Raw genomic sequence first — 24889 nt, forward strand, 5'->3', positions numbered from 1 at the left:
ATGGCTGCCAGCCTTACCAAGCGAACTTCCAGACCTGTCAGAAACCTCCCCAAAAACATGAATTTGGCCTGATTGGGAGATGAGGCAATCCCCAAGGGCATTCATGGAGGTGTTCCAAGGCCCCCTGACTTGTTCCAATTGTTGGATATCTGGCAATGTCTGGCCATCCCAATTCCAAGTCTGGCCAATATGATTTAGTGATCGGGAATGGCTTAAAGGGAAATGGCCCTACAAGTAAAAAGAAAAGGATGTCCACTTCAGCAAAAATAGGGTAACCGCAATGCCAACGTTTTCTTTGATTGTTTCCAAGATAAGTAATTTCGGCTACGTAGTTCCACCTCATCCATTCTCAGGCAGTTGTTGGTTTTTTTTTTACTTCTAAATTACTAAAATTAATGCCTAGCAGATTTCACGATCAAAAGTATATGTCTGAGATACGTACATCACATGAACGAAATTTTCCCTTCACTCGTCTAGTTTTTGTTGAACTCGGCTAGAATACAAGGATTGATGGCCGATTCGACCTTGTTCCATTTCCTTACTTCTTCGGACAAAAAAAGAACTTGATTACATCGTACCATGTTTTAGCTTTTGCTTTGGCCTTTTGAATCGCTGAGTTACATGAGCTCTCTACTCTACGTGCATGCTACTAATGACAATTTTGTTAGGGCCTTTCATCTTATCTTCATCGGGTATTTCCTTTCATTCAGTGGTACTCGATTTTTCAGCAGAAGTTTCATACAAAATTTGATTGCTTAACATCTAACGAAGTCAAACTAAGGAAAGAATGGTCTAGTCAATTACATTACGACTTCTCTTGTGCCGTTTTCAGCGGAACTGAAGTACACCTACATATAAAATATTGTGGGGCAAGATTTGTATGCTCACGTTTCTGTGAGATCAGAACATTTTCTCATGTTTGGAAACACCATGAAAAGCAACAAGAGCAGCAAATAAGCTGAGAATTACAAGAAGAAGAAAATCTAAAGTACAAGTGGCTGCAAAAGCCGTTCGGTCGATCTATCTTCTCCAATATAAATGACTCCAACGGTCTTTAAAGTCATCTGAGCAATAATAGATAGATGACGAGCAAACAGCAAATGATTCTAGCTAATGCAGCAATGCATCTAAATAGCTCAACTATGCTCGGGTCAGAAATCTCCGATCTACGTACATACGTACTCTAGTTGTGCGGAATGGTTGCCCTTTCGAAGACTTCTGAACCTACAGTACTCCATCCATAAATCAATCAACCAAAAAACACGCACAAGCCCCTAGCCAAAGGAAATTGCGTCATAGATCACAAACGTTCCTGCATCCTCGCCTGATTGACTTTTATCACCCGTTTCTTGACGAAAGTCGTCACTCACTGGACGTAAAACATTATTACTGGCTTTACTACCTAGTACTACAGTATCTTTAATCCGCACCTCATCACCTTGGCTGTGGAACATATCGGACGAAAATGGCAGAATAACACAACCTAAATTCCAATCTGTTAGTCAGGTCAGCTAGAACTGAATCAGAAAACCTGCCAAAAGTCGTTCCAGACTGCTTTTTTTTAAAACATCCCATAAGAAAGTACCGATACCGCATTAAGAGGTTGCGTGAAGAGCGAACAATTCTCCGCCATAATATTCTTGTTCACTTCACGAGCCAAGGTATCCTATATTCTCTTCCATCTGCTTCACGCACAGTACACACATACAACTACTGGCTGGCCTCTTCTAAAATACCTCAGTTATTCTGTGTGTGTGTACTTGATGTATGTGAGTAGCTGCTGGGCGAAAGGCTATCGAGCGAATGACAACTCGCAGGAACGACGTCTGGCGAGCTCGTAAAGGTCGTATCGATGTGAAAACATAAAGAAACACCCCAAAGTGATGAAGTGAAGTGTGATTCCATCATCGATCCGACGTGTCGCCGAAGAGGGCATTTCGCTGCATCAGCCATCTCGCATTCTCGAGAGGCCACTACCATAGTGCAACTAGTGCTCTAATCATCAGGTATTCGCTCCATCACCATCATCATCATCATATCAGGAGGAAAGGATTGAATCTTAGCATTGCATTCAAAGTCATGTTTGGCTAAACCGAGTCTTGGCCAATTGAAGATCAGCCATGTGGTCGGAGGCCCACCTGCGGGTGTCCGGCATGACTTGCGGCAAGTGTGAACGGCTGATTCGCGAAGCCGTTCAAGCGATATCGGCCGAAGGCATCCAATCCGTTCACGTGTCCAAGGATGACGGGCAGGTCCGGTTTAGGTGGGATCCAAGTGATCCCAAGGTGGACCAAGACCAAGTGGTGGCCGCCATCCAGGCCTTGGTCAACGGCAAGTTCAAAGTGACCCAGTACATCCCGGACATGGAGGCCCATCTGGCGACGTTGCCGTGTAAGAAACAGATCTGGGTTAGACACGTAGAAACGGAATGTAAACTAAAGATGTTCAAGGGATATATATGTTAATGGATTAGAGAGTTGGGATGCTGATGGGGCAATTCGTTTAAAACAGTGACCTTGAAATATGACGATTTGCTGATTGGTTCACTACCAAGAATTGGGCTGGGACTGATCCAAGAGCTTGAGCTCCTCGGCGTAGCACCTTGTGGATACGGATGCCTGGCCATTTTCAAGCATTGAATCATTTTCCAGCCTTCTCCTCCAGGGGTTTACTCATTCAAAACGTTAGTCGGAATTATTTTTGGGCGGAGATAAGTCTAGCTTTTTTAGTAATTGGAGGGTAAATGGGTTGTCAATTTAAAGCCTTTCTTTGACGTGAACCCGTGCCAAATTTATCAGTGGATGTGGTCACATTTATTAAACGTTCCACAATATTTTTTGCCACCAATGGATTAGAGAAGCTGGTGGAAGTTTGTTTGAGCTCTTAAATGTCAATATCATGCTGCATTCCACAAAGCTAAAAGTACAGTTTGGCAAAAATAAAATTGCAACAAAGGTGTTGCTATTTGAACAAAATGAATTAATCGCTGATCAAATAAAGTGATTGTTTATTGAGACGATTAAAGGTTCTCAGACTCAAACAGTAAATGAGCAACATGAACGAAGATACTCTTTGAAGTGCCGTCTGTCAGTCCATCCAACTCAACGTAATGCATAAAGTTCACAAAATTCAATTTTAAAACAACTTCTAAGGCACTACAGAACATACGATGTATAGCAAAATAAATGTTGACCACAGAAAGGATACACTGAAGTTTTAAGATTCGATAGCCTTTGAAGTGCTTCCCATGTATTGGTGACATTTGAAATGAATGTGTACTCCGGCTTAAAATTCATTGAGTTGTCTTTTTCTAGATTCGAGAATTTTAGATTCTTTGTCTGGAATAAATGGATGATGTCCATTCAAAACGAAACAAGTTTAGCTGCCATTGATTTCAGACTTCAATTACGAATCAGTACATTAAGTTGCTGACTGGAGTTTCTATTCTTCTGGGTTTTTACCTACTTGTACTATGCATTATGGTACATTTGAAGCATTTATTTTTGCTTACTAAGCTGAAAGCCAAAATCAAACTTAAAAAGTTCAAAGGTTTCGAATAAAAACATTGTTGCTTCATATGATCAAAGGGGAGTTGGGCGGAGAAAGGAAGCGACATAAAACCTAAATGCCTTTACATTGAATTGCCGGTAACGAGGAAATTGCTCAGTACTTACTAGGGTATGAACTAATTCATCAATCTAATAGTTTTTACAGGTTTTGTTTGAGCTTTTTATCACCACTGCATTGTTTAACAGGTATTTTTTGCCCAAGTAATCAAACAATTTGTACCTTCGTACCTTCCCATTTCGAAACAAACGGGGAAAAATCCTAAAAAATGAGACTCAGACATGTAGTTATGGAAGTAGTTTTGGCATACCTTTGGTTTAGTTAGTCAATATGTTAACAACAATAACCTGCTCTTTGTTTCGTTTGAAAGTTAGATGAAATATGCTGGAATTCCGGGTGATGAACATTTTTAATTTTTCAGTTTGTTCCCTTTTGAGATGACAATAAAGGCGGTTTAGAAGCTTTCTAAAAGTCTAAGCTGACAATCGATTGTCAGACAGAAATGCAAACTTGCCAGTTGTTTCTTTGATGTTGGTTTTCAATGATCATTTCGAAAAGAGTGATGTGACTTGTGACCATGTCTTAGAATTTTGTAACAGCCTAAAGTTGCAAGGAATGTTGAACGAAATCAACGTTAATTTTGTTCTTTTTTTTGTAAATCACAAACAATGTTTTGGCACTTAACTTGTGTATCAAAAATACCCAAAAATATTTCATTATTCAAGCAATTATCTGTTCATAGGTCAGAATTGAAACTGGCTATTGATTGTTTCTGAAATGATTACTTGATTAGACATGCTCTAGTACTTATTAGGTAATGTGTGTCTTGAATTGATGGATTTTAGAATATTTTAGGTGTCGCAGAACAAGGGCTGCAACTGTTTGACCCCGTTTAAATACTTTACTTAAATCAATAACATTTTCTTTTCGAAGTCTGCAATTGTCCATACTGCGAATGTCAAACTAACCTTAATAGCCCAGGTAAAAATGCCTTGGTCTTCAACAGCTTCACTTGTCAGAATCTGAGATAGATTGGTAGTCAAGGAAACGTACATCCAGGTAGAACTTCGTTTCTGTACCACGAAACGATGAACAATCTGGCCTTTCAAAAATCACATAAGCAAGTTTGTTCAATAATTTCAAATATATCATCTAATCCTCAAGTTATAAATTTTGAGAATTAATTTTTGATGTTAGTAAGCTTAAGATATCAAGGATTTCTTAAAAACCCAATTAGCTGATGTAAGGGAAATACAAAAATGAATAATATTTCGATTATGATTCTAGTCTTATGTTTAAACATGCAACGTAGAAGTTGAGCATTTGACAATTATCCACAACACCCTCCCAGGGGTTCCTTGGTTTGGATCCTGGGTTGGTCGAGTTCAAATCATTCTTAACTTGTAGTACAAACCATGTCTTCTAATAACTTAAATGGCCCATCCCAAGCCTAAGGGTGAAGTAAAATTGAACTTCCAAAATATGTGCTGACTCCGGAACAAACCAACAAAATTGATGTTAAAGCTTTGAGTTTCAAATTGATTGAATCCAATTGTTCACGAAAAAAGAAACAAGATGGCTTCATTCCTGTAACAGAATTTTCGAATATCAAAATTGGTAGTCCTTGTTTCATCTTTAGCAGCAAATATAAACTTGGAGCGCAATAGTTAACCAAAACGTTAACGTCATCAATCGCTAATCCGTTACTTCAAAAGTTAACGTCATTAGTACCCCCTACTTTTAACCAAAAGGAGGGGAAGTTAGTTGCACATTGCTAGTCCTTAATTTGTCCCAATGATATGGCATGATATGCCAACATGACAATGGACACGATGTGATGGCAAACGTAAATATAAACTGAGGTTCAGCGCATGTACCATTCACAAGAGAAGTGTTCAGAGGAAAAATGAATACCAAAGACATATGCCTCTGAACTTTAGTAGTCAATTAGCGAAATAAAGAGGGTGTTTCTTGGTATAAGAGAGGTCCCTGGGTCGTTTCTCCGCACCAATCTTATGCCAGGAAACTTTTAGACGCTAACCTCACCCATCAACAGAAACAATCTCATACCGGGTATGACGATGCCTGTCTGAAAAATTGGACGATGGGATGCCCGGCTTTAATGACCGGACGAGGCTCTGAAATTTAGCAGTTTGACCCATCCCCGCCTTTGTAAATGCGTTTGGTAAAAGATTATAAATCAACAAAAAGTTAACCACAGAGAATTGCTGTTTGTGAAGAGCGACAAACTAAAGCTCTGGATGCTTGAAAATTGCCGCATCATTTTCAACATTACCGTCAATAGGTCCATTACAATTGTTCACAGTTGTGAAGGTTCACTTTTGGAAGGCATCATTCAGATAACTCGACACAAGTGTGAATGCATATCAACAATGTTTGTATAGAATCTATGATGATAATAATCTGTGGCTTCTCCGTTCTTTTCCAGTGATCGACGTTATGGCATCACCAAAAGCTTCCAGGACAAATCTCATTAGCGTGTCACATTCCGAACCTCTTCTTGGGTAAGCAAGTAGCCAAATGACATTAAAAATGACCAGAAATAGCCAACAGCTGTGACGTGCTCGTTCATTGTTCCCCGGGGATGATCCGACTGTTCCATTTGTTCCTAAGGTATATCTCATTTTTTCAATCATGAGATGAATCGTCATCGTTGTTCTTGTGTCAATATTGACTCATTCCATCCTTTCTGGCCCGAGAGGATTTCCAAGAACATCCATGTAAATCCTAGATCCAGGCCAAGCATTATTCTTTTATCCAATCACTTGCTAGTTGGTCGCCTTGGATGTCCTTTGAAGATTAGTGCGCTTTTCCAAGATCTAAATAGTTTGGTTGCTGGGTTCGAAATACCAGACAAGGAACAAATGTTTTCCACGAGAGTAAAAAATTGATCCTTTGAGGAGGTGATGGATGATACAGTATTTGCTATGAAGAGGCACTCAAAGGCATTGATAATATTAAGTTATTCATCATAAAACCTTTGATGATTTTTTTTTCATGCATGAACGAATTCTATGGAGATGAAAAGAAATACCTGAAACGTTTCTCTGATCATTTTCGACACGCTTTTTTGGTTCGGTTTATTAGAGATAAGAAAGTTTGAAGATCTCCCCGAGATGCTGTTCTTGACGCAGATACTACTCGTGGAAGCCATTTTAGTCACATTGGAAAAGATAAGGAGACGTTGATTCTTGAGCATTGTGTCTAGAAGTGATCAAGCTCAATGTGAAAGTCATCACAATTTTAAATATGAAACCGAAGCAACTATTGCAACGAGATCCGCCTTACCAAATCCTTGTGTACGAAATAACCCCTTCCGATTGACCGAAAGGAGATGCTAAACGAATTGTTTACTTTTTCATTTCAGGGATTTTGGTGAGGATGACCTGGAGGACACGCGGCATTCAGAACCCTTACCCGATCAAAAGCGACAATGCACCGTTCAAATCTTGGGCATGACCTGTCAATCCTGTGTGAAGAACATCGAAACCACCATCGCTCAAAAGTCCGGAATCGATGGAGTCAAGGTTGATTTGCCCGGGCAACGAGGTCAGTTTGACTACAATCCGAAGCTGACCTCGCCGGATTTGATTGTGTCACAAATCTCTGACATGGGATTTGAAGCATCCTTAGATTTTGGCCCAAGTTCCTCCCCACAAACAGGCCTGATTCGGGTGGAGGGTATGACTTGCCAATCCTGTGTCAAGAATATCCAGGCGGAAATCGGCCAAGTCCGGGGTGTGAATTCGATTCACGTGGACTTGGACGAGAAATTGGCCACAGTTGAATTTGATGCTCCTTTGAATGTTGACATCCTAGCTGAGAGCATCTCTGATATGGGATTCGACACCCTAGCCTTGCAATCCGAGGATATTGGAATCGAGGGGATGACTTGTCTTTCTTGTGTGAAAACCATTCAAGACGGCCTCGTCGATACGCCTGGTGTCTATTATGTGAAAGTCGATTTAGACGCTCACATGGGACATTTCACCTTTGATCCCCAAACGATTAGTGTGCCTCAGATATCCGAGGCTGTGGAAGAAATGGGTTTCAAGACGCAAGTGAGGCCTGGAGCTGCCGATCGTGGGACTAAACCGAAATCAAAAGTCAACACCGACCTCCAAGTACCTGAAAGCGAGGAGACCAAATCCATCAACATGGATTACGAAAAGTGTTTTCTTCGCGTTCAAGGCATGACTTGTGCCAGTTGTGTGGTTGCCATTGAAAAGCATGTCAAGAAGCTCCGAGGTAAGCTAGAGCTTTCATTACTCGTATGCATCGCTTCAAAGCTCGTTCAACGTGAAGGGTATCATGGACAAGGATAACGAGGTACCTTGAAATTGGAGGACTAGTTCTCGTGTAATGAGAGGGTTTCTTGAAAGCATTTTCGTTAAAGCGTTCCTCAACGTGGCCCAATCTCGAGTTGTTTACGGTGGTCGCTTTTCTTTTACCAAATAATTTAACGGCCACTCTAAACTAGCCTATGTATGCTTTAAGGCATTTGATAACAAACAACCTTCCAATTGAAACCTAGATATCATCTCAGTGTTGAATTTCAATTCGACCCTACAAAGCTGGGGTTCATTCATAAATGGTGAGTTTGTTATTTTGACTTTTTACCACTCAAGGTGCAAGATATAAAAAAGGTCATTCAACGTTCTCAACAGCAGCAATTTTGTCGATAGATGTGATCTTTGAAACCAAAGCTCCCTCAAAGTCTACATCAAACAAATATAGCCAAAGTTAACGTGGAACAAGTTCCCTGTGTACTTCCGAAACGTGTGCTCGCTTAACATGTTCTCTTGAATAAAGAATACAATTTTGCAAGTATGTCTTCGCACGTGTAGAATATTTAGTCCATATTTGAATGGAAGTATTTTCTTTGACCCAAGTTTGAGCAGACTCGTATTGGGATCATATCAGATTTCAAGTACAGTGGTTCTGAGAACTCATACCCGAATAGGCGATTGTATGGAAATGGAGAGACATCCCTTTGAAATGTACACTCGCTTCAAAGCTGAAAAGAAAATGGCACGAAAAAGAGCGATTTCGTTTTGCAATTCCCATCATATCTTCCATTTGCATGGAAATGGGCAAGATCGCCACAAAGGAGTGAAGAATGGTCAGCCTAGGAGAACTTGTGAATAAACTCGAACAGACACCTGGACAGTGGCTCGAGAAATCTAAATCGGAACGGTCAGTTTGATGCCAAACCTTCTTTCGCTTGAATGGAAAACGCCCGTTTCAACACGGCGGTTAAAACGCCTTTTCAAGTTTCGTGGGAAATAACCAAACAAACCATTTTTCTAGCTCGCAAGTCAGAAGGAACAATCTTAAATTTTTACATTTTTTTTTTGATTCTATGAGCTAAAGAATATCAAGATGTGTTTGGGTGTTTCCCTAGAAACCTGATAAGGCCTTTTAAATACCGTGTCAACTCATTCAAGGATGTGGGGCTCATCAGACCCTTGGAAGCCTAAAATCCTCTTGTTGCCAGGTTAACAATAGTCTTGAAAGCCCAATAAGAAAGGGCTATTTTAGACCCCATCATTTACATTCGTTTCTTACCACTCTATTCTCAAGAATGATAATGCACCGTAGTAGGCCTGGACCAAATTGAATCGAACGGAAACCCTGCATGCAGTCACCACATTTCAGTCTCAAGAGAACGGATGAACTTTTGGGGCGCAAAACAGGCGGCACATGCATCAGTCGTTCCAAAGATGTTTGGTTCTGGATCCCGAAATCTTGGCAAGTATACAATCTGTCGTTAATTAGAAGCCCAGTCGTAATTATCTGTTGAGATGGCATGGCACTTGTAATTGCGAATTTGCCAGAAACGAGATTAGATATTTTACCATCTGAAGCCCAACCAATGACGAATGGGGGCTAAATTGAGAGTTTCTAGACCGAAACATTAAGCCAGAGCCCCCAGGGCCCTTATCCTCTTGGTTGGCCATGTGTTGGCGCTGACATGAAGATGTAAATTCGTGTTGGAAGGCTCATGGTGGTACATTAGTGCAGTGTTCCAAGAAATAACCTCAATCAAGTGAAAGCAAAGCCATAAATTAGTACCCTGAGCTTTAGACGCTTCATGGAAAAAATCAGACTGAGTCGTGCGGGTTTTTCTCTTTAACTTGAGAAACCTGAAAGCGGCGCTCTTTCAGAAGGAGACATTTGCCGGATATTAAAAGTTTATCTTTACATTTTCCTTTACGCTCTCGATTTTGAAAATGCCAGTTTTGGAAATAAAACTACACACTTTTATTGAATTCGTTAGATAAAAAAAGCACATCAAAATGCCGAACAATTTGTGCTCCTTTATTTGCGTGATTGCAAATTTGGTATCTTGAGGCCCTTCATGGACAGAAAACTTTCCCTGACAATTGCTTTAATCACGAAACGACATTTTCCGCTTTTGTTATGCTCTGTCACATGTCTACAATTTTTTCAAATGTTTTTTATTGCACTAGGTTACTTTTAGACCCAAGAAATTATCCCGACTTGAATGAATTGGATTCACGTTATATGTCGTTATCAAAGAGTCCGAAGTCTGATGAGTTGTCAGGATTTTGGTTCTTAGGAACTGAGAACTTATATTATTTCCTTCAAGAAAATATGGAACTTTTTCTCATGCCGTATCAATTTTGACCTACCTACTACCGCATGACACTGCCTTTCGGATAGTGCGGCAAAGACTGATCGACCAGTTATCACGGAACCCGTAACATAATGAGCGTATCACCGTGGAAAGGATTGTAGATAAGACCACAAAGATGAACCAAAGAACCTTCCTAGCCTCAACTATTAAACAACACAACTTGTACTTTTGTAACCATGCCTCAATCAAGTCTTCTATACGGAATACCTTCTGATTTGTCTTAGCTTTTCCGCATTGCTTATAAAATAACAATTATAGAGCACGTTTTTTTATTGCCACTTATCCCCAGGCGGTTTTTTCCTTTTACAACATTGCAATATGTCCAAATTCATTATCACTCTTTGTGTTACTAACCATTGAAGTGTGATCTTTGTGTTGATGAAAATTGATGCAACTTTTAGCTGTGATTTATGCATTTTCTTTCAAAAATGAACTGTAGAGAAATGGATCTCGTTAATGGATTTTCGGTTTTGTTTTAATACCTTTCTTTTTTCAGCCTTTGTGCTAGTATGAGCTTATGATAAATTTTGCCATTGTTGGGAAAATTGTCGAAACCTCGTTAGTGACCTTAGACGCTAGCTGTCTGTGTGTTTGTTTGGTGTTTTATAAATGTATTTGGAATGAAACTACCGTGCCAAAACAACCACTGGTATTGTATCGGATTGTCCGGATAACTTCGGGCAAGAACGGCTAAATCGCCAAACCAAATTTGATAATGTAGCGCTCTTTTTATATGTGTCTTAGGATACGATACTAAAAGCTTTTTACACTTCTCCACGTTTCGACCTTTTCCCAAACGACAGCCATAAGCATCTTCCTAACCAAAACACCCAATTGTCGTGCCTGTGTATGTGAAACTTAGTGGCCTTAAACGTCGTTCAAAAAGCAAGATAAGTGGCATTTTCAATCTCGCATCCTTTCTATTCAGAATGACACAATTTGAAGCGTATATTGGAATAAGATTTGAATTGAAAGGTGACCTCACGATCAACAACAAGGGACGAGATACTTGTATCCTTGGTCTCAGACATACCCGAAGTTAGTGATGTCATTTCATGTTTGTCAGAACCAATATGATTGGTTGCACGACTGTTTCTTGATACATGGACGAAGGTCTAAATCAATAGGGCCAGTATAAGTGTTTTAACCGAAGAAACATTGCCATTATAACACGTTTCCAGAATCTTGCCCCCAAAAAACTGGACAACCCTGTAATCGGGTGAGATTCTTTGTTTTGGTTCATTCGTCGCAGTGCACCTAAACCTTATTGTACCACGTCAGTTCAAGTTATTGGCAGATAGTGACGTCGTCTTACCCATTCAAAAGTGATCCACCATGAGTTTCCAAGAACTTCAAAGCTGTGTATCCTACCGCACGTTGGAAATTTGCATTGACGACATTGCTTAATTAAGTCGTTCCGCATTGTGGGACAAAAATTTATTTCCAAGGATCCTGAGCAGCTTAGTATCCTAGGATAATCGCAAACTCAAAGTTTGGTCACGTTCCCAGGAGCTCTGCATAATAAGATTTTGCAACCAAGGAGCGCAGCCGCATTCAATTTACTATAAGCGACATCTTTCTCCCTAGGTGTCCATAACATTCTGGTGGCTTTGATGGCGGCCAAGGCTGAGATCGATTATGATCCAGCTCAGATTCTCCCGCAGCAGATTGCCAACTCCATAACGGATTTGGGATTCTCATCTGAGATTATTGAGAACGAGCGTGGATCCGGAGAAGTGGAACTGGAGGTAATCTATAGAAATGCACGTTTGCCACCGGATGGCCATGTTTTCCTTTACCGGGGACAATTAACATTTCAGATCAAAGGCATGACTTGCTCATCGTGTGTCCATTTGATCGAATCCACGTTACTCAAGAAAGAGGGAATCTTGAACGCCACTGTGGCTTTGGCCACGCAACGAGGGAAGTTCAAGTTCAATCAAAGCTCCCTGGGTAAGGATTCGTTTACATTGCGCTTCGTTAGTTATGCATATGAGCAAAAAAAAGGGATAGTATTTTATAGTATTTTTTGAGAGTGAGATCTTGAATACATGTATATATAATTTTAAGGACAAAGGCAAACTTTAAGCAATTTATTTGAACTTGTAAATGCCAAATGCCAGGAATAAAACATCAAATTAAATCTCACCAGATAAGGTTTGAAGTACTTTTTTGAGAGGAAGTTTTTATATTTATCAGTTCTATTCTTCAAAAGCTAGGTACTAAGGAAACTCCCGCCTAATGCACTTCCTAACTAACACTTCCCAGCTATTTTCCTTCTGGGCTTTTTCTTTCGTTTTATAAAAAGGCACACCTACATCGGTCGGAGACATACTATTTCTTCATTCATATCAAGATTCTTGTTGAAATTTCATTTCCAGGGCAATTTTCCGATTCCTGTGCATATTCAACTCGTTCTCTCTATGAAAGAGAATGTCATTCAAATTGAAATTCCTGAAGTGAAAAAAGCACGTGGTTAAACTGACAGTGAAACGACTTTAAAGCGCACAGAACTCAGAAAACAGATGGGCATACATCTCATCTGGAATTTCTCCGAACAAGTTTTTAGAGCGAACTTTTGGCCTTTGTTAAGATCCCCCGCACCTTTCTTCCAGCTGGGTTTAGCGGTTTTATGCCTCAAAAAACAGACTTGTGCTAAAATTCCATCGTAATGCAGTAGCTATCCATGTATTATCTTCTTGAAAAGTACGTCAAACACTGTGAATGGTTTCTTTCAACCATCAATGCTATTCAAGATCTATCCTTTCTTTTTCTCAAATTCTTCCTCTCAGAGCAACACACTGCAAATAGTGGTGTCAATTACTAAGCACCTAAAAATTGCGAGACCTTCAATTTGGATGGGATGTATTTATACTTGGCGCAGAGTTGGGTTTAGACGATGATGATCTGAGCGGGGGTAATCAGGTATCAAATTTCAACGATCTAGGATACGTAAAAACTTTGAAAAGCATGAACTTGGCATGGCTAGTGTCTCTAAATGTGAGGTCTATTATTGCCAATGAAGAAAAGATCAGAGACCTTGTTCTTGAACAAGCACCAGAGATTTTGGCGATGCAGGAAATGTGGCAATTCTCCAGGATTCAACTGATATTCAATGGATACGACTTGATAGGAATTGNTGAAATTTTTGATGTATCAAGATGCTAACGCAATGATAAAATTCAGACATTATTTAATCATGATCAAAGTGTTCCTGAAATAAATCTATCTATCTATCTATATCTATCTATAACATAACACTGTCTCCGTACTAGGAGGATAACTGAGTTCGTATCACAGCTCGAACTAAAAGTCTGAATACAAGCTGTACTATGTCTAATGACTTTTTCCCTCAGGTCCCCGAGATGTTATCAAAATGATTGAAGACTTGGGATTTGAAGCCAACCTCTACTCTCGTGGGATTGACACATCGGCAAATTACTTAAGCCACCAGGCTGAGATTCGTAAATGGAGGAACTCATTTCTCATCTCGTTGGTGTTCGGACTCCCTTGCATGATTATCATGATGTACTTCATGGTCAAGATGTCCAGTCCCGACCACGAGCACGGAGATGGTTGCTGCATCGTTCCTGGCCTTTCCTTGGAGAATCTTCTCCTGTTCTTACTTTCCACACCAGTCCAAGTAAGTGATCGTCGACAATTGAAATGGAACGATTCACTGCTCATACATCCTCTCGCCCTGAGTCTATTGGCGCGTGATGCAGTAGCCCCACTTAACTTTGATGCATTTCCCTCGGCCAGGTCATCCCCGTTGAATTTCCTTGTTCTAGCTCAAGGGTGCTGTGTTTCACTCGAACCAAGTTCTTTAGAATGAGAACTATTGATCTAGAGACCGCCTTTGCGGTTGGATGCACTTGGGATGAGTAGACCTTTCATTTATGTTCTTCCAGTTCGTTGGAGGACGCCATTTCTACATCGCTGCGATCAAGGCCATTCGTCATGGAACCACGAACATGGATGTCCTCGTGATGTTGGCCACCACGGTGTCTTACGCATATTCTGTCGCAGTGGTGATTGCCTCCATGGCCATGCAAGAAGGAACATCGCCCATGACTTTCTTCGACACACCGCCAATGTTATTGCTTTTCATCTCTTTGGGTCGATGGCTCGAGCATATTGCTAAGGTACATACAGCAACGACTGATCACTCTCTTGAGTTTGAAATAGTCAACGTCTGGATCGAGATGGAAGATTAGATTAATTCTAAACTTTCCTTTGGTTTTGAATCAAAGGAAGCTGATTCCTCTGAATTCGTTTAAAAATTAGGTCTGTCTTTGGAAGTCGGAGTTGGGTCAATGATGTTTTACCTATTCTCCAAAAAGCGAGTCGCAATATTCTTTCTGACAAACATGATCATGCGTATGAATACTTGTTGTTGATTGGCATCTGTTTTAGGGGGATGCTTAGGTAAATTGGGTTTGTAATTGACGTAAGTGGTTTATGTAAATAGATTGATAAGTCGTTTTTGACACTACTGTTTTAGGCCAAAACATCAGATGCCTTGTCCAAATTGATGGGCTTGAAGGCCACGGAAGCCATCATTGTCCAAGTGGATAACGGCATGAATGTACTTAATGAGAGAAAAGAGAATGTAGATCTGGTTCATCGAGGAGACATCCTGAAAGTGGTCCCTGGAGCAAAGATTCCTGTGGATGGGAAAGTGGTCTTTGGCAAGTCCCTTTGTGACGAAAGTCTCATCACGGGCGAATCCATGCCCGTGTCCAAATCAGAGGGCTCCCTGGTTATTGGGGGCTCAATCAATCAAAACAATATGATTCTAATCAAAGCTACCCATATTGGTGAAGACACCGCTCTCAGTCAGATCGTTCGTCTAGTCGAAGAGGCCCAAACTAGCAAAGCGCCCATTCAACAACTGGCGGATAAGATTGCCGGCTACTTCGTACCTATCGTGGTCACGTGTTCCTTACTCACTCTCTCCGTTTGGGTGGTGATCGGTTATGTGGACAACAGCCTATTGCCCGTATCCAATATGGAACGTGATGGGTTTTCGCCTCCCGAGATCACTTGGCAATTTGGCTTCCGAATGGCACTCACTGTGTTGGCTATTGCCTGTCCTTGCTCCCTGGGTCTAGCCACACCCACTGCAGTCATGGTGGGAACGGGGGTGGGTGCTACCAATGGAATACTCATCAAAGGAGCTGAGCCGCTAGAAAATGCTCACAAAGTGTCCACCGTGGTCTTCGACAAGACCGGAACCATAACTCATGGCAAACCCAGTGTTGCCAGTTTGTCAGTGTTTGTTGAGGAGCGTTACTTAAGTTTGGTCAGAATTCTGGCTATTGTGGGTGCGGCTGAGAGTTGCTCAGAGCATCCATTGGCCTCGTCCATAGTGCAATATGTGAAAACTACCTTTGGATGTGACATCCGAGCCAAGTTTAGTCATTTCGAAGCTGTGCCTGGATGTGGACTTAGAGTGACCGTCTCCAATGTCGACGGCATGGTAGAAGATGCCAAGAACTCGGCGGCCTTAAAATCGTTTCAAAACCAGAGAGGCGCTCCATCTGTCCAGTAAGTATTGTTTCAAACCGACCATTTTGAGGATATACGAGAAATGATTGAACAGGAGAATGTGAGAATGTGTGACGTGACTTTTGGGTTATTTTGAAGCCCGAAAAGCATCATCTATCTATTGATCAGTTGGGAAGGCTTGCTCAACCAAGTTAGGAAGATTGAAGAGGCACGTTTTTGTGGAGATTTTCTTGCCATGTCTTTGCATCCTTCTAAGTTCCAACTACGTGTGAGATTGGTTGCAAAAGTAATTGTCTATAACCGGATGCCCGTCTTGGAACTATACATTGAAAGAGATACTTGGGCGTGGAGTCTAGACCCATAAGCTACAGCAATGCTTTCTTCTTAGTCCAATACGTCTTCATTGGAGAGATGCCTTACATACTGCAGCAGAGTACATGCTACAGGGTAGATATGTCCACTGAAAATAAAAGATCTAGCGTCCCTTCCAATATCGGAAACTCTGTACTCCACATCGACGTTAATTTACTTATCTAACTTTAGCTCTGTACCACAGGTCTATTTGCGTCTCGAAGCGAATCTTCCATTACTTACCCTCATTCAAACCTGACTTGTTTGTCATAATTGATCATGTAACATTAGGGGGTCAACACAAAGCTTAACTAACATATTCATCCGATAATGCCATCTTTTCCTTTTATTTTTAAAGAAAGCATAAACATAATAGAATGATTGTAAAAGTCCTTACGGTAATTGATATCCGAAATGTGGAGTCTTGGTCCTCACCGATTTAGTTAAGGTCACATACCAGCAAATGATGTTCAGTACATAAGGGCCGTACTTAAGAAAGTATTTTTTTTTTCATTTTTGTTTCCCTTTTTTGAGTCAATTCTCTGTGATTGACACACTTTTTGATTGTCATTGGTTAAACGCTAATACGAACGCTAAGTCTTTTGTTCGTCTGGTTCATCCATATTGCTCATACAAACAAGATGTATGCTTAATAAGTGCCATTAGGTTTAAAGCCTTTATAAATGCCATTTTATGCTTGTCTGAAAATGGCCATCTAGGACAAGTAAGGTGGTTCTACAGATCAATGCATGACAAAATTCCACATTCTGAAAAATGCAATAAGTTCCTTAGATGACAACCTTGCATGGCAGTTCGAGTCTCAATACACCAAGGCTTTTGAATTTCCAAACTTGATCTCTATTCTTGAATGTGCCTTCTTTTGATAATTTATAACGTCGTGTTGCACTAGTTACTTCTAAGTTTTATGTCTGTGTCTTTGCACAAGGACTACTTGCGTCAGCTTGAGATGAGAAATCCTGGCTTTAGACCATCAATTTTCTGGCACCAACGTGGATTTTGTCCTTCATGAGAGAGCGAGACGGAGCTCTTTTTTTCGATAGATGTACACATTGACAATGAAACAAGCATGGTATAAAAAGCCTGGTGTATAGAGACATGAAAGGATATTTTGGATTTTTTTTTTACATGTGACTGATGAGGGAAATAGTCAAAGAAGACATTTCGCGTGACGTGACCCGTTTAATTACTCACATGAACGTAGCAATGATCAATAACGTAGGGAGAAATTTTGATCATGCGTAAAGCCATCAATTAGTCACTTTTCCGCCCCATTATTGTCCTTCAGCCGTTTGTGTCAAGGCTCGAAATCCTGTTTCATTCACGTTAGGCCCTCTTTTAATTTATTGCTCTCAGGCTATGAAGCAAATTTTGCTTTGATCAAATATATAAGACCATTTACAGTATCAATGTTTGAACCACTGGAATGTTGTGTGTTGGACCACCTGGCTGCTTAACTTAGTCATTGAACATAATCATACAAATGAATAGCCATAGACTCAATGGGCCAGGTACTAGGGATACCTTTGAGTCCAGAACTAAAAGCCTCTGTTTGTGTCGAACTGGTTCAAAATTTAGCTCAATTCTATTTAAACTGAAATGAAATGATGAAAAATCAAATGAAACTATTTGAAGAAAAGCCAGGACTCAGTACATTACATAAAAACTATTAGGCTCATTTAATGACAAAAGTATGGGTGGTGCTCTACGGTAAATTTATGGAGCCGAAGAAAGCTTTTATCCGGGGACTCTTTAGACCATTAAAATTGAAGAAGCCTAACCACTACTTTCTGTTGTTTCGAGCATAAATTGAGCTTTTCCACCTTTTTTCCCCCTATGAATTAAATTTATTCAGGTGCATTAGCCAGGCTCATCAATCGGCGACATCTGAAACCTCTGTCTAGATATTGACAGATCGAGGTAGATCTCCATCACCAATACCTACCCAAACTTTTACGACCCAAGGCTTCTTGGTATCTCTTTCATGTTCCAAGAGTTGAAATATTGTACCACCTCGTTCTCGGTCCATTGCTTTTACCATGTTTGTTCATTAATCTCTTTTGCAGTCACCTTCCCACCACTTTAAATTCTGCCATGGTTGACTATTCGAGTATGCGACCCAGTGCCAATATGATTCGCGGTTCCCTGGAACAAGAGCGAACCCCCAACTTGGTTGATGTGGACGTGGATGGAGTGTCAGCGATTGCCTTAACCGAGCACCACGTGCTCATCGGGAACAGAAAATGGATAAGCGAGAAGAATTTCATACAAATTCCAGATGATATTGAGAACAAACTGGTGGCTCAAGAGCAACTGGGTCGGACGGCCCTCTTGGCGGCCATTGACGGTGAGCCATAAGACACTTGATGAGTGCTCGTAACATTTTGCAGTCATTTGTTACGTCCCAAGACTGCGGCTATGTCTTTTTTAGTCGTTAGAGAATGATATGCTGGCTTGACTTCAAAAAGCTTGATGCCATGTGGTTTTGCTCTTCTTTGTCATCTCAGGCGTGTTGGTGGGTCTATTCGGCATTGCAGACACTGTCAAACCCGAAGCGCATTTGACAGTGTACACCCTCAAGAAGATGGGCCTTGAGGTCGTCCTTCTCACGGGAGACAACAAGAAAACAGCGGCGGCCATTGCCAGACAAGCAGGCATTTCAAGGGTATTTGCCGAGGTCCTTCCCTCTCATAAGGTCTCAACCATTAAGCGGCTTCAACGAGGAGGCCACAAGGTAACTATGGATCATTCATTCCGGTTTTCCAACTCTTTCCGTCTTCCATCTTGGGTAAAAAGAAAAGAAAGTAAAAAAAGAAAGAAATGCTCAGATATGGTTTTTTGAGGTGTCTTAGGGTTCGAGTGAGAGGCAAAAATAATATGCGGGCGAGATCCGCATGGGACAAAGTTTCAAGGGCACCTGTCACCTAAGAAATGGCGACTGAAACGGAAACCGAGAGCTTTTTTTAGGTTCAGCCTCCAAATATCACCAAATATCGAATGTCTCCAAGCCTAGTGGGAGTATTTGATGCAATGTCAGAGATCCTTCTTCTCTTTTCTTTGGCGTCTCACTGGGTAACATCGCCTAAACACGGAACGTGCTTCGGAATTCAATGAAGTGGATGCCCGGTCCAAGAACAATGAAAAACCACTTTTCCCTCACACCAACGACATAAATTTCCTCTTTTTGTTAACCCGTCTCCTGTTGTGAAACAATGTTTCCAGACGAAAGAGAAATGAGTGGTTAGGGAGTGCCACCAGGTCACCTGACAAAGGCCAACCATAACTCTGGCTAAATTCTATTGAGAGGACCTTAGTAAACATGCGTTGGATGGTGTTGCAAGCTTATATTCTCGTAAAGGTCTTCCAAGATTGACCAGTGCAGTCTAGGAATGAGAAACAGTGAGAACATTCTTGATGCTCGGGCAATTTAGTATGGTCTCCTTTCATCTTCTAATTGGCCTTTTTGTTTGCCTACAATGTGCCAAATGGACACGTATTTTTTGGCCTTGTCTTGCTTCATGTGAGGGAGTTGCTTGCATTCAAAAAGGGAAGTAGGATGACATTCTATGATATCTTTTCCAAAGCTGTCTTTTCGTGTTTGGGAAATATTAACGTACATGCTGAAAGACTTCTTGTTGTGAATCTAGTTAGGAATTCAGTTTTTTTCAACTTTTACGTACCTAGCCTGAAGTAGAATAGATTAACAAGTCTTGCACTGATATCGACAGAATTCTCTACAGCCACTACATACCTCAGGCTGAGAATGATTTGTTCGCGGAGCCTTTGAACATTTTCTACCCTGCAATGAGCTTGAAAAGGCCTCCCTGACAATACCAAATGTTGTGTTTAGCCTCAAGTTCAACTCTTGTGGACAGACGATGTGTACATTTACACCACACTTGTACACTTCAGCTTGTACACACGGGTACAAATCGCATGTTCTCTCAGTAATGAAATTGTTGCCGCGACGGATAGGCTTCTTAATTAGACACGCTATATTTCCCACCACCCAATGTTATTGAACAAATACGTAGGAAGCAGCCAAGCAGACCCCCAAAAGAGGAACGAGAAGCAAGCAAGATGGCCATCCGAGGGAAGAGGGTTTATTTCATTCACACAGTCAGGTGTAAAGGGTTTTCCAATCTTATGGATGATGATGGTCCATGGCAATGAGAAATCGTTATTTGCAAATATTCCTGTACTTAAGGAGAGGAAAACGAAAAGTGAAGTTTTATCAAGGTGGAACGCATATTGTTACTGAATCATACTGGAACAGACATGCCCAATATCGGCCCCTCAAATTCAGTGTCACCTCCATCCACACATGGGATAGATGAACTAACGAAAACAGAGAAAGGGATATTTGATGGACCCTTTCATTAAAACAAAGTCAAAAGACTGCTGATTCTACAAAGCTACAATTTCAAATCTATTATTCACCATGTTTAAAGTGGTATTTTGCAATGAAAAATATGCTCTTTCATCCAATAGGTGGCTATGGTCGGTGATGGTGTCAATGATTCTCCAGCCTTGGCCCAGGCCGACATCGGAATCGCTATAGGGACTGGCACGGATGTGGCTGTGGAGGCGGCCGATGTGGTTCTCATCCGGGACGATCTGCTTGACGTTGTGGCTTGTTTGCAGCTCTCCAAGAAGACCGTCCACCGGATTTGGCTGAATTTCCTGTTCGCCTCCGTTTACAATTTAGTAGGGATCCCCGTGGCTGCCGGGGTATTTTCCCCATTGGGCATCAAACTTCAACCTTGGATGGGATCAGGAGCCATGGCCTTGAGCTCAGTGTCCGTGGTCACGTCCTCTCTTCTATTGAGGTTATACAAAAAGCCCACCACAACTCAATTGGAAACCGTCGAATACTTGAAGGTCCTTCACTCGAGGAACCAAGGTCCCTTGGAGGAAGGACCTCTTTCTATTCATCGTGGGGACGATGATTACATCTTCAAACCGACCAGCAGATCATCCTTATCCAGGTATGTAAAGAATCTTTAATATATTCTACCCATCGTAGTACTTTGGTGCTCTCCTGTATGTAGCTTCCAATTAAATGAAAACAAATACACACACACACACACACACCCATTTTACCAATTGGCCATAAAGTAGGAACACTGCCGTTTTATGACCTTCCGCGAGTTGTGCGATTTAAGTAAACCTGTTCGTTTTCGTGCCCGCAATGGCAAATTATCCCACGCGCAAGCAGTTTCAAACCTTTATTTTTGTAACAGACGAATAACATATTTATTTTCCTCTCCACAATCCCCTGCGCTTAGGAACGCTTCTGGTCCCCATTTGCGGTTGGTTTTCAAGTCTTTGATAATTGAGTTGAGCCTTGGTTTTTGAGGGCTCCCGAGGTGACAAGCTTGACGAGGAACTGGCTTATTTAGCAAAACAAAGTCAGAACGGCCACTTGGCTCCTCAAGTCACTCGAGTAATCTAATAAGCTATAATTTAACCGTCATTGACAAGGTGTTCTGATTAAATAAAGTAGGCCATGTTGGATACCACTTACAACATTATCATCAGATCATTATTATTTTGGGTATCTTCCATCAATCAAAAAGACTCACTAAATACACACTTTACTCAACTTCATCAACAAAAAATAGCTCTTCAATGATTCAACGAGACGAAGTCCCTTTGGTCCTCTTTTCTCGATATCGATGGTTCGATCCTCGAGGGTTCGGGGCTTTGGAAGCCTTGGAAGCCCTGTGATACGTGGGGTTGTTTAGAATTACGAGACTAATGAAGTGGGTCCACAATTAAGACCGTTGGTTTCCTCAAACGTTGCCTGAAAAGGTATATTCTACTTAGGATCAGTTTCAGCTTCCATTTGGGATTTCAGGAGATTTTCCCCGAAAAATAGATGGGTGACATTTTAACTTTTTAGGAACTTCATTCAAGTAGTGCAAAATAGAAATACTCATTATTATGTGGGGCAAACACCATTTCTCTTAACTTTTCGGCTCGATTTAGAAGGGAAAGATTGTTTTCAATTTGGGGAGGAAGCTAAAATTGCATATTATGTATTTGCTGAATATTGGATCAGTTTTTTGATTAGTCCTCTAATGTACTACATCCAAGGGCTGTCTCCATCTCGATAGCTCCAAAAATGTAGTTGATCAGGTATTTTGTGAAAGCTAATCAATAGCATGTCATAGAGGTGGCATATGTATAATTACTTCGATTACGAATGCTATTGATTTACGATGATTCATGGTTTCTTTTTTTTGGGATTTGTTTCTTTGCAATAGTTCTTCAATTAAACTTTCCTGCTCTCGTCTGTGTTGAGTGGCAAATTGGCATTGTTGCAAGTGTATTATACCGGCCATCAACTCCATACGGGGCTCTTTCATCGTCCTTGATATTAGCAGCAAGAAAAATGGTAAACTTTATTCTCCAGCACTTAGTTGATGGTGTTTATTTTTAAATTTTTGTTAAATCTTTACAAGGTTTAGATATGGTGAAGAATAATGTCTTCCTTGAAAAGTTGAGATCATTGGCCGGCGAAGGTCGCGGAGAAAAGCTTAAATCGACACCGCTAAAATTCTTGACGAGTTGTTGATGTGAAAAGAGATGGGACACAGTCGATCTTTAGGGAAACCATGGGCTTCGTCTTGTTGATATTGACTTGTAGGCTGATCTTTGGGCAATAACTGTGGAACACACCGATGGCAATTCCACGGTTGAATCTTCCAAGAGAACTAGGAGTATATATATGCACCGTCAAATGGTTGATGGAGGGGTCTTGGTGAGTAAGTTCTTCGAGCAGGTTGGATACATAGTAAAAGTTGAAGAATTGACGTTAGTGGATATCCCCCATCGGAAGGCCAATAATATAAAGCGTCAAATTTCGAAAGAGACCTCGGCTTCTTCACACGTATTGTTATGATCAGGCAGATAAGGACCTTTTCGAATTTCGGGTATGTAGGTATTTACTATACCCTATAACGAGTATCAGCATTTCATTTTGACTAAGACATATTTGGGGGAATAGATTCCTCGCTTCAGTCAAGGTAAATAGTGTCTTTTATTTGAGGCAAAGCCCTGTACATTGATATCGGTTTCAAGTCTCATTTTCTCGTGGGGTTTCATCAAATTGGCCTGTATTTAGTCAGTTGGAGTGGAGTTTAGTCAGTCTGGGGAAAGTACGAAGAGTCGGCGATGGACCGACAACAACCAAACTACAAATTAGGAGAAGCAGATGATTTCCAGTAATAACTGGAACTAATCAGGTTTGTTTTTGAAAACAGACTCCTGCTTGTCAGTGTAATAGACATGAAAAACAATTCAAATCTATGACATCATCACATGAACAATGAACCTAAAAACTGAAATTAGTTCTTATCTGATACCCATCACCCAGTGCAGTTTTGTTTTATTCTTCTTCCCAATGATATATTTCATTCCGCCTCTCGTTTTTTAATCTCTTTCCCGTAGTCACCATCCGAATGGAATCATGGTGGCATACCGTCCCATTGCATCCCACTTTTTCACATGCGTTAATGTTCAACCCAAAACTCCAGATTTACCCTCGCAAAGCCTGCTAAAATCCAATATGACTTTCCGATTGGATCAAGTTTCACATAGCCAGTCTCAAGCTCAGAACACGGTAGCAAATCACCTGAATTCGCGATCTTGGCTTGCATTTCACATTGGAACGGGTGCATATTTTTGAATGAGTGGTCCCTCCTCGACAACCATCCCATTGGGGTTCCTAAAGATCATTTGCATCTTGATCCTCGGAGTTGGTGTCACAAATACGTATATACGTGTATACAGGAGTGAGGTGGATGTTCGCTTTTTCTCTATCTCTTTCTTTGATGTGACGGATGTGGGCGTGATGCCATTTTGAATGGCTCACTCCTTCTTTTTTTTCGGTTTTTGCTCGTGTTTGGGAATTGGGCCTGGAATTTGGTCATGTGTGATAATGCTCGAGTTTGTCATTTCTCGTTGCAGACTTCTTCATTTTAACACCCCTTCCGTGTCAGAACAGTCCCAAAACGACCACCGCCAACGAGATCGGAACCACGTGGATGGCAGTGGAAGGCATCTCTTGGGCAACCATCCCAACGAGGAGGACAATCAATATTTGGACGATGTCAAAATTGTCAACTCAAGCCGCTCTCCGGGGAGGAGTCCGCACTCGATGACTTCACTTTAGAGCTAGTTAGCTAGCTAACTTCATCCATTGTCCCATGGTTTATACCACTTTGTTGACATTGTATTATACAGCCAAAGGAATAACCAGCCATTCGCACGTTCAAAGCTTGCGACGCTTTGTTCCCGGAATCAATGCACCCATGAAAATCAAAGATCACTCGGAACATGAATAAATTTTCACATGAATTTTCCGACTTCCTGACGCTTTCCAATATTTGAAATCGTTTGAACACGGCTCCTGTGTCCTGTGACCGAGCATTTGGAGTATAAATGGATAGATATATATATATGATATTGTACTCCATTTGAACAAGGACATAAGCCTGTGCTTTGAGCGATTATCTACTCAACCATGAGTGGAACAGTAAGCCTGGCGATTAAGTGCTCTTTCTCAAGTCGAACCCTGCCATGTTCGGCCATACCATAATATATAACTGTCGATTCAGGTTACATACAGTAGAATCCTAAGAGTGGATGCTTTTCTTAGCCTGTGAGGTTCTATTGGAATACTCTCTCCAAGGCTGCTACCAATAAGGCCCAAATTAGGCTTGATCTTGAAGATTCAATGTACACAGCACAGCG

At 41.0% G+C, this 24889-nt stretch overlaps 1 protein-coding gene across 2 annotated transcripts; it reads left to right on the plus strand.

Moving 5' to 3' along the window:
* Positions 1-1749: 1749 nt before the first annotated feature.
* Positions 1750-24501, plus strand: LOC131877609 (copper-transporting ATPase 1-like). Of its 2 annotated transcripts, XM_059223325.1 has the most exons (12): positions 1750-2391; positions 6017-6092; positions 6956-7836; positions 11837-11997; positions 12070-12202; positions 13606-13892; positions 14161-14394; positions 14754-15799; positions 18196-18476; positions 18637-18863; positions 20621-21117; positions 24104-24501. In XM_059223325.1, exons 1-12 carry the CDS (start codon positions 2121-2123, stop codon positions 24306-24308), a joined length of 4299 nt encoding a protein of 1432 aa, XP_059079308.1. In that variant the 5' UTR covers positions 1750-2120; the 3' UTR covers positions 24309-24501. The 2 variants fall into 2 exon arrangements, with proteins under 2 accessions (XP_059079308.1, XP_059079309.1); XM_059223326.1 differs by lacking the exons at positions 1750-2391; positions 6017-6092 and adding an exon at positions 6604-6887.
* Positions 24502-24889: the final 388 nt, after the last annotated feature.

The sequence above is a fragment of the Tigriopus californicus genome, chromosome 3 (genome assembly GCF_007210705.1).
Source record: "Tigriopus californicus strain San Diego chromosome 3, Tcal_SD_v2.1, whole genome shotgun sequence".
NCBI classification, from domain to species: Eukaryota; Metazoa; Arthropoda; class Copepoda; order Harpacticoida; family Harpacticidae; genus Tigriopus; species Tigriopus californicus.

Coding starts and splice junctions, on each gene's coding strand:
- LOC131877609 (XM_059223325.1), top strand. CDS start 2,121: ATGTGGTCGGAGGCCCACCTGCGGGTGTCCGGCATGACTTGCGGCAAG. Junction 6,093..6,955: donor CATTCCGAACCTCTTCTTGG/GTAAGCAAGTAG, acceptor TTTTCATTTCAG/GGATTTTGGTGAGGATGACC. Junction 21,118..24,103: donor AGCAGATCATCCTTATCCAG/GTATGTAAAGAA, acceptor TTCTCGTTGCAG/ACTTCTTCATTTTAACACCC.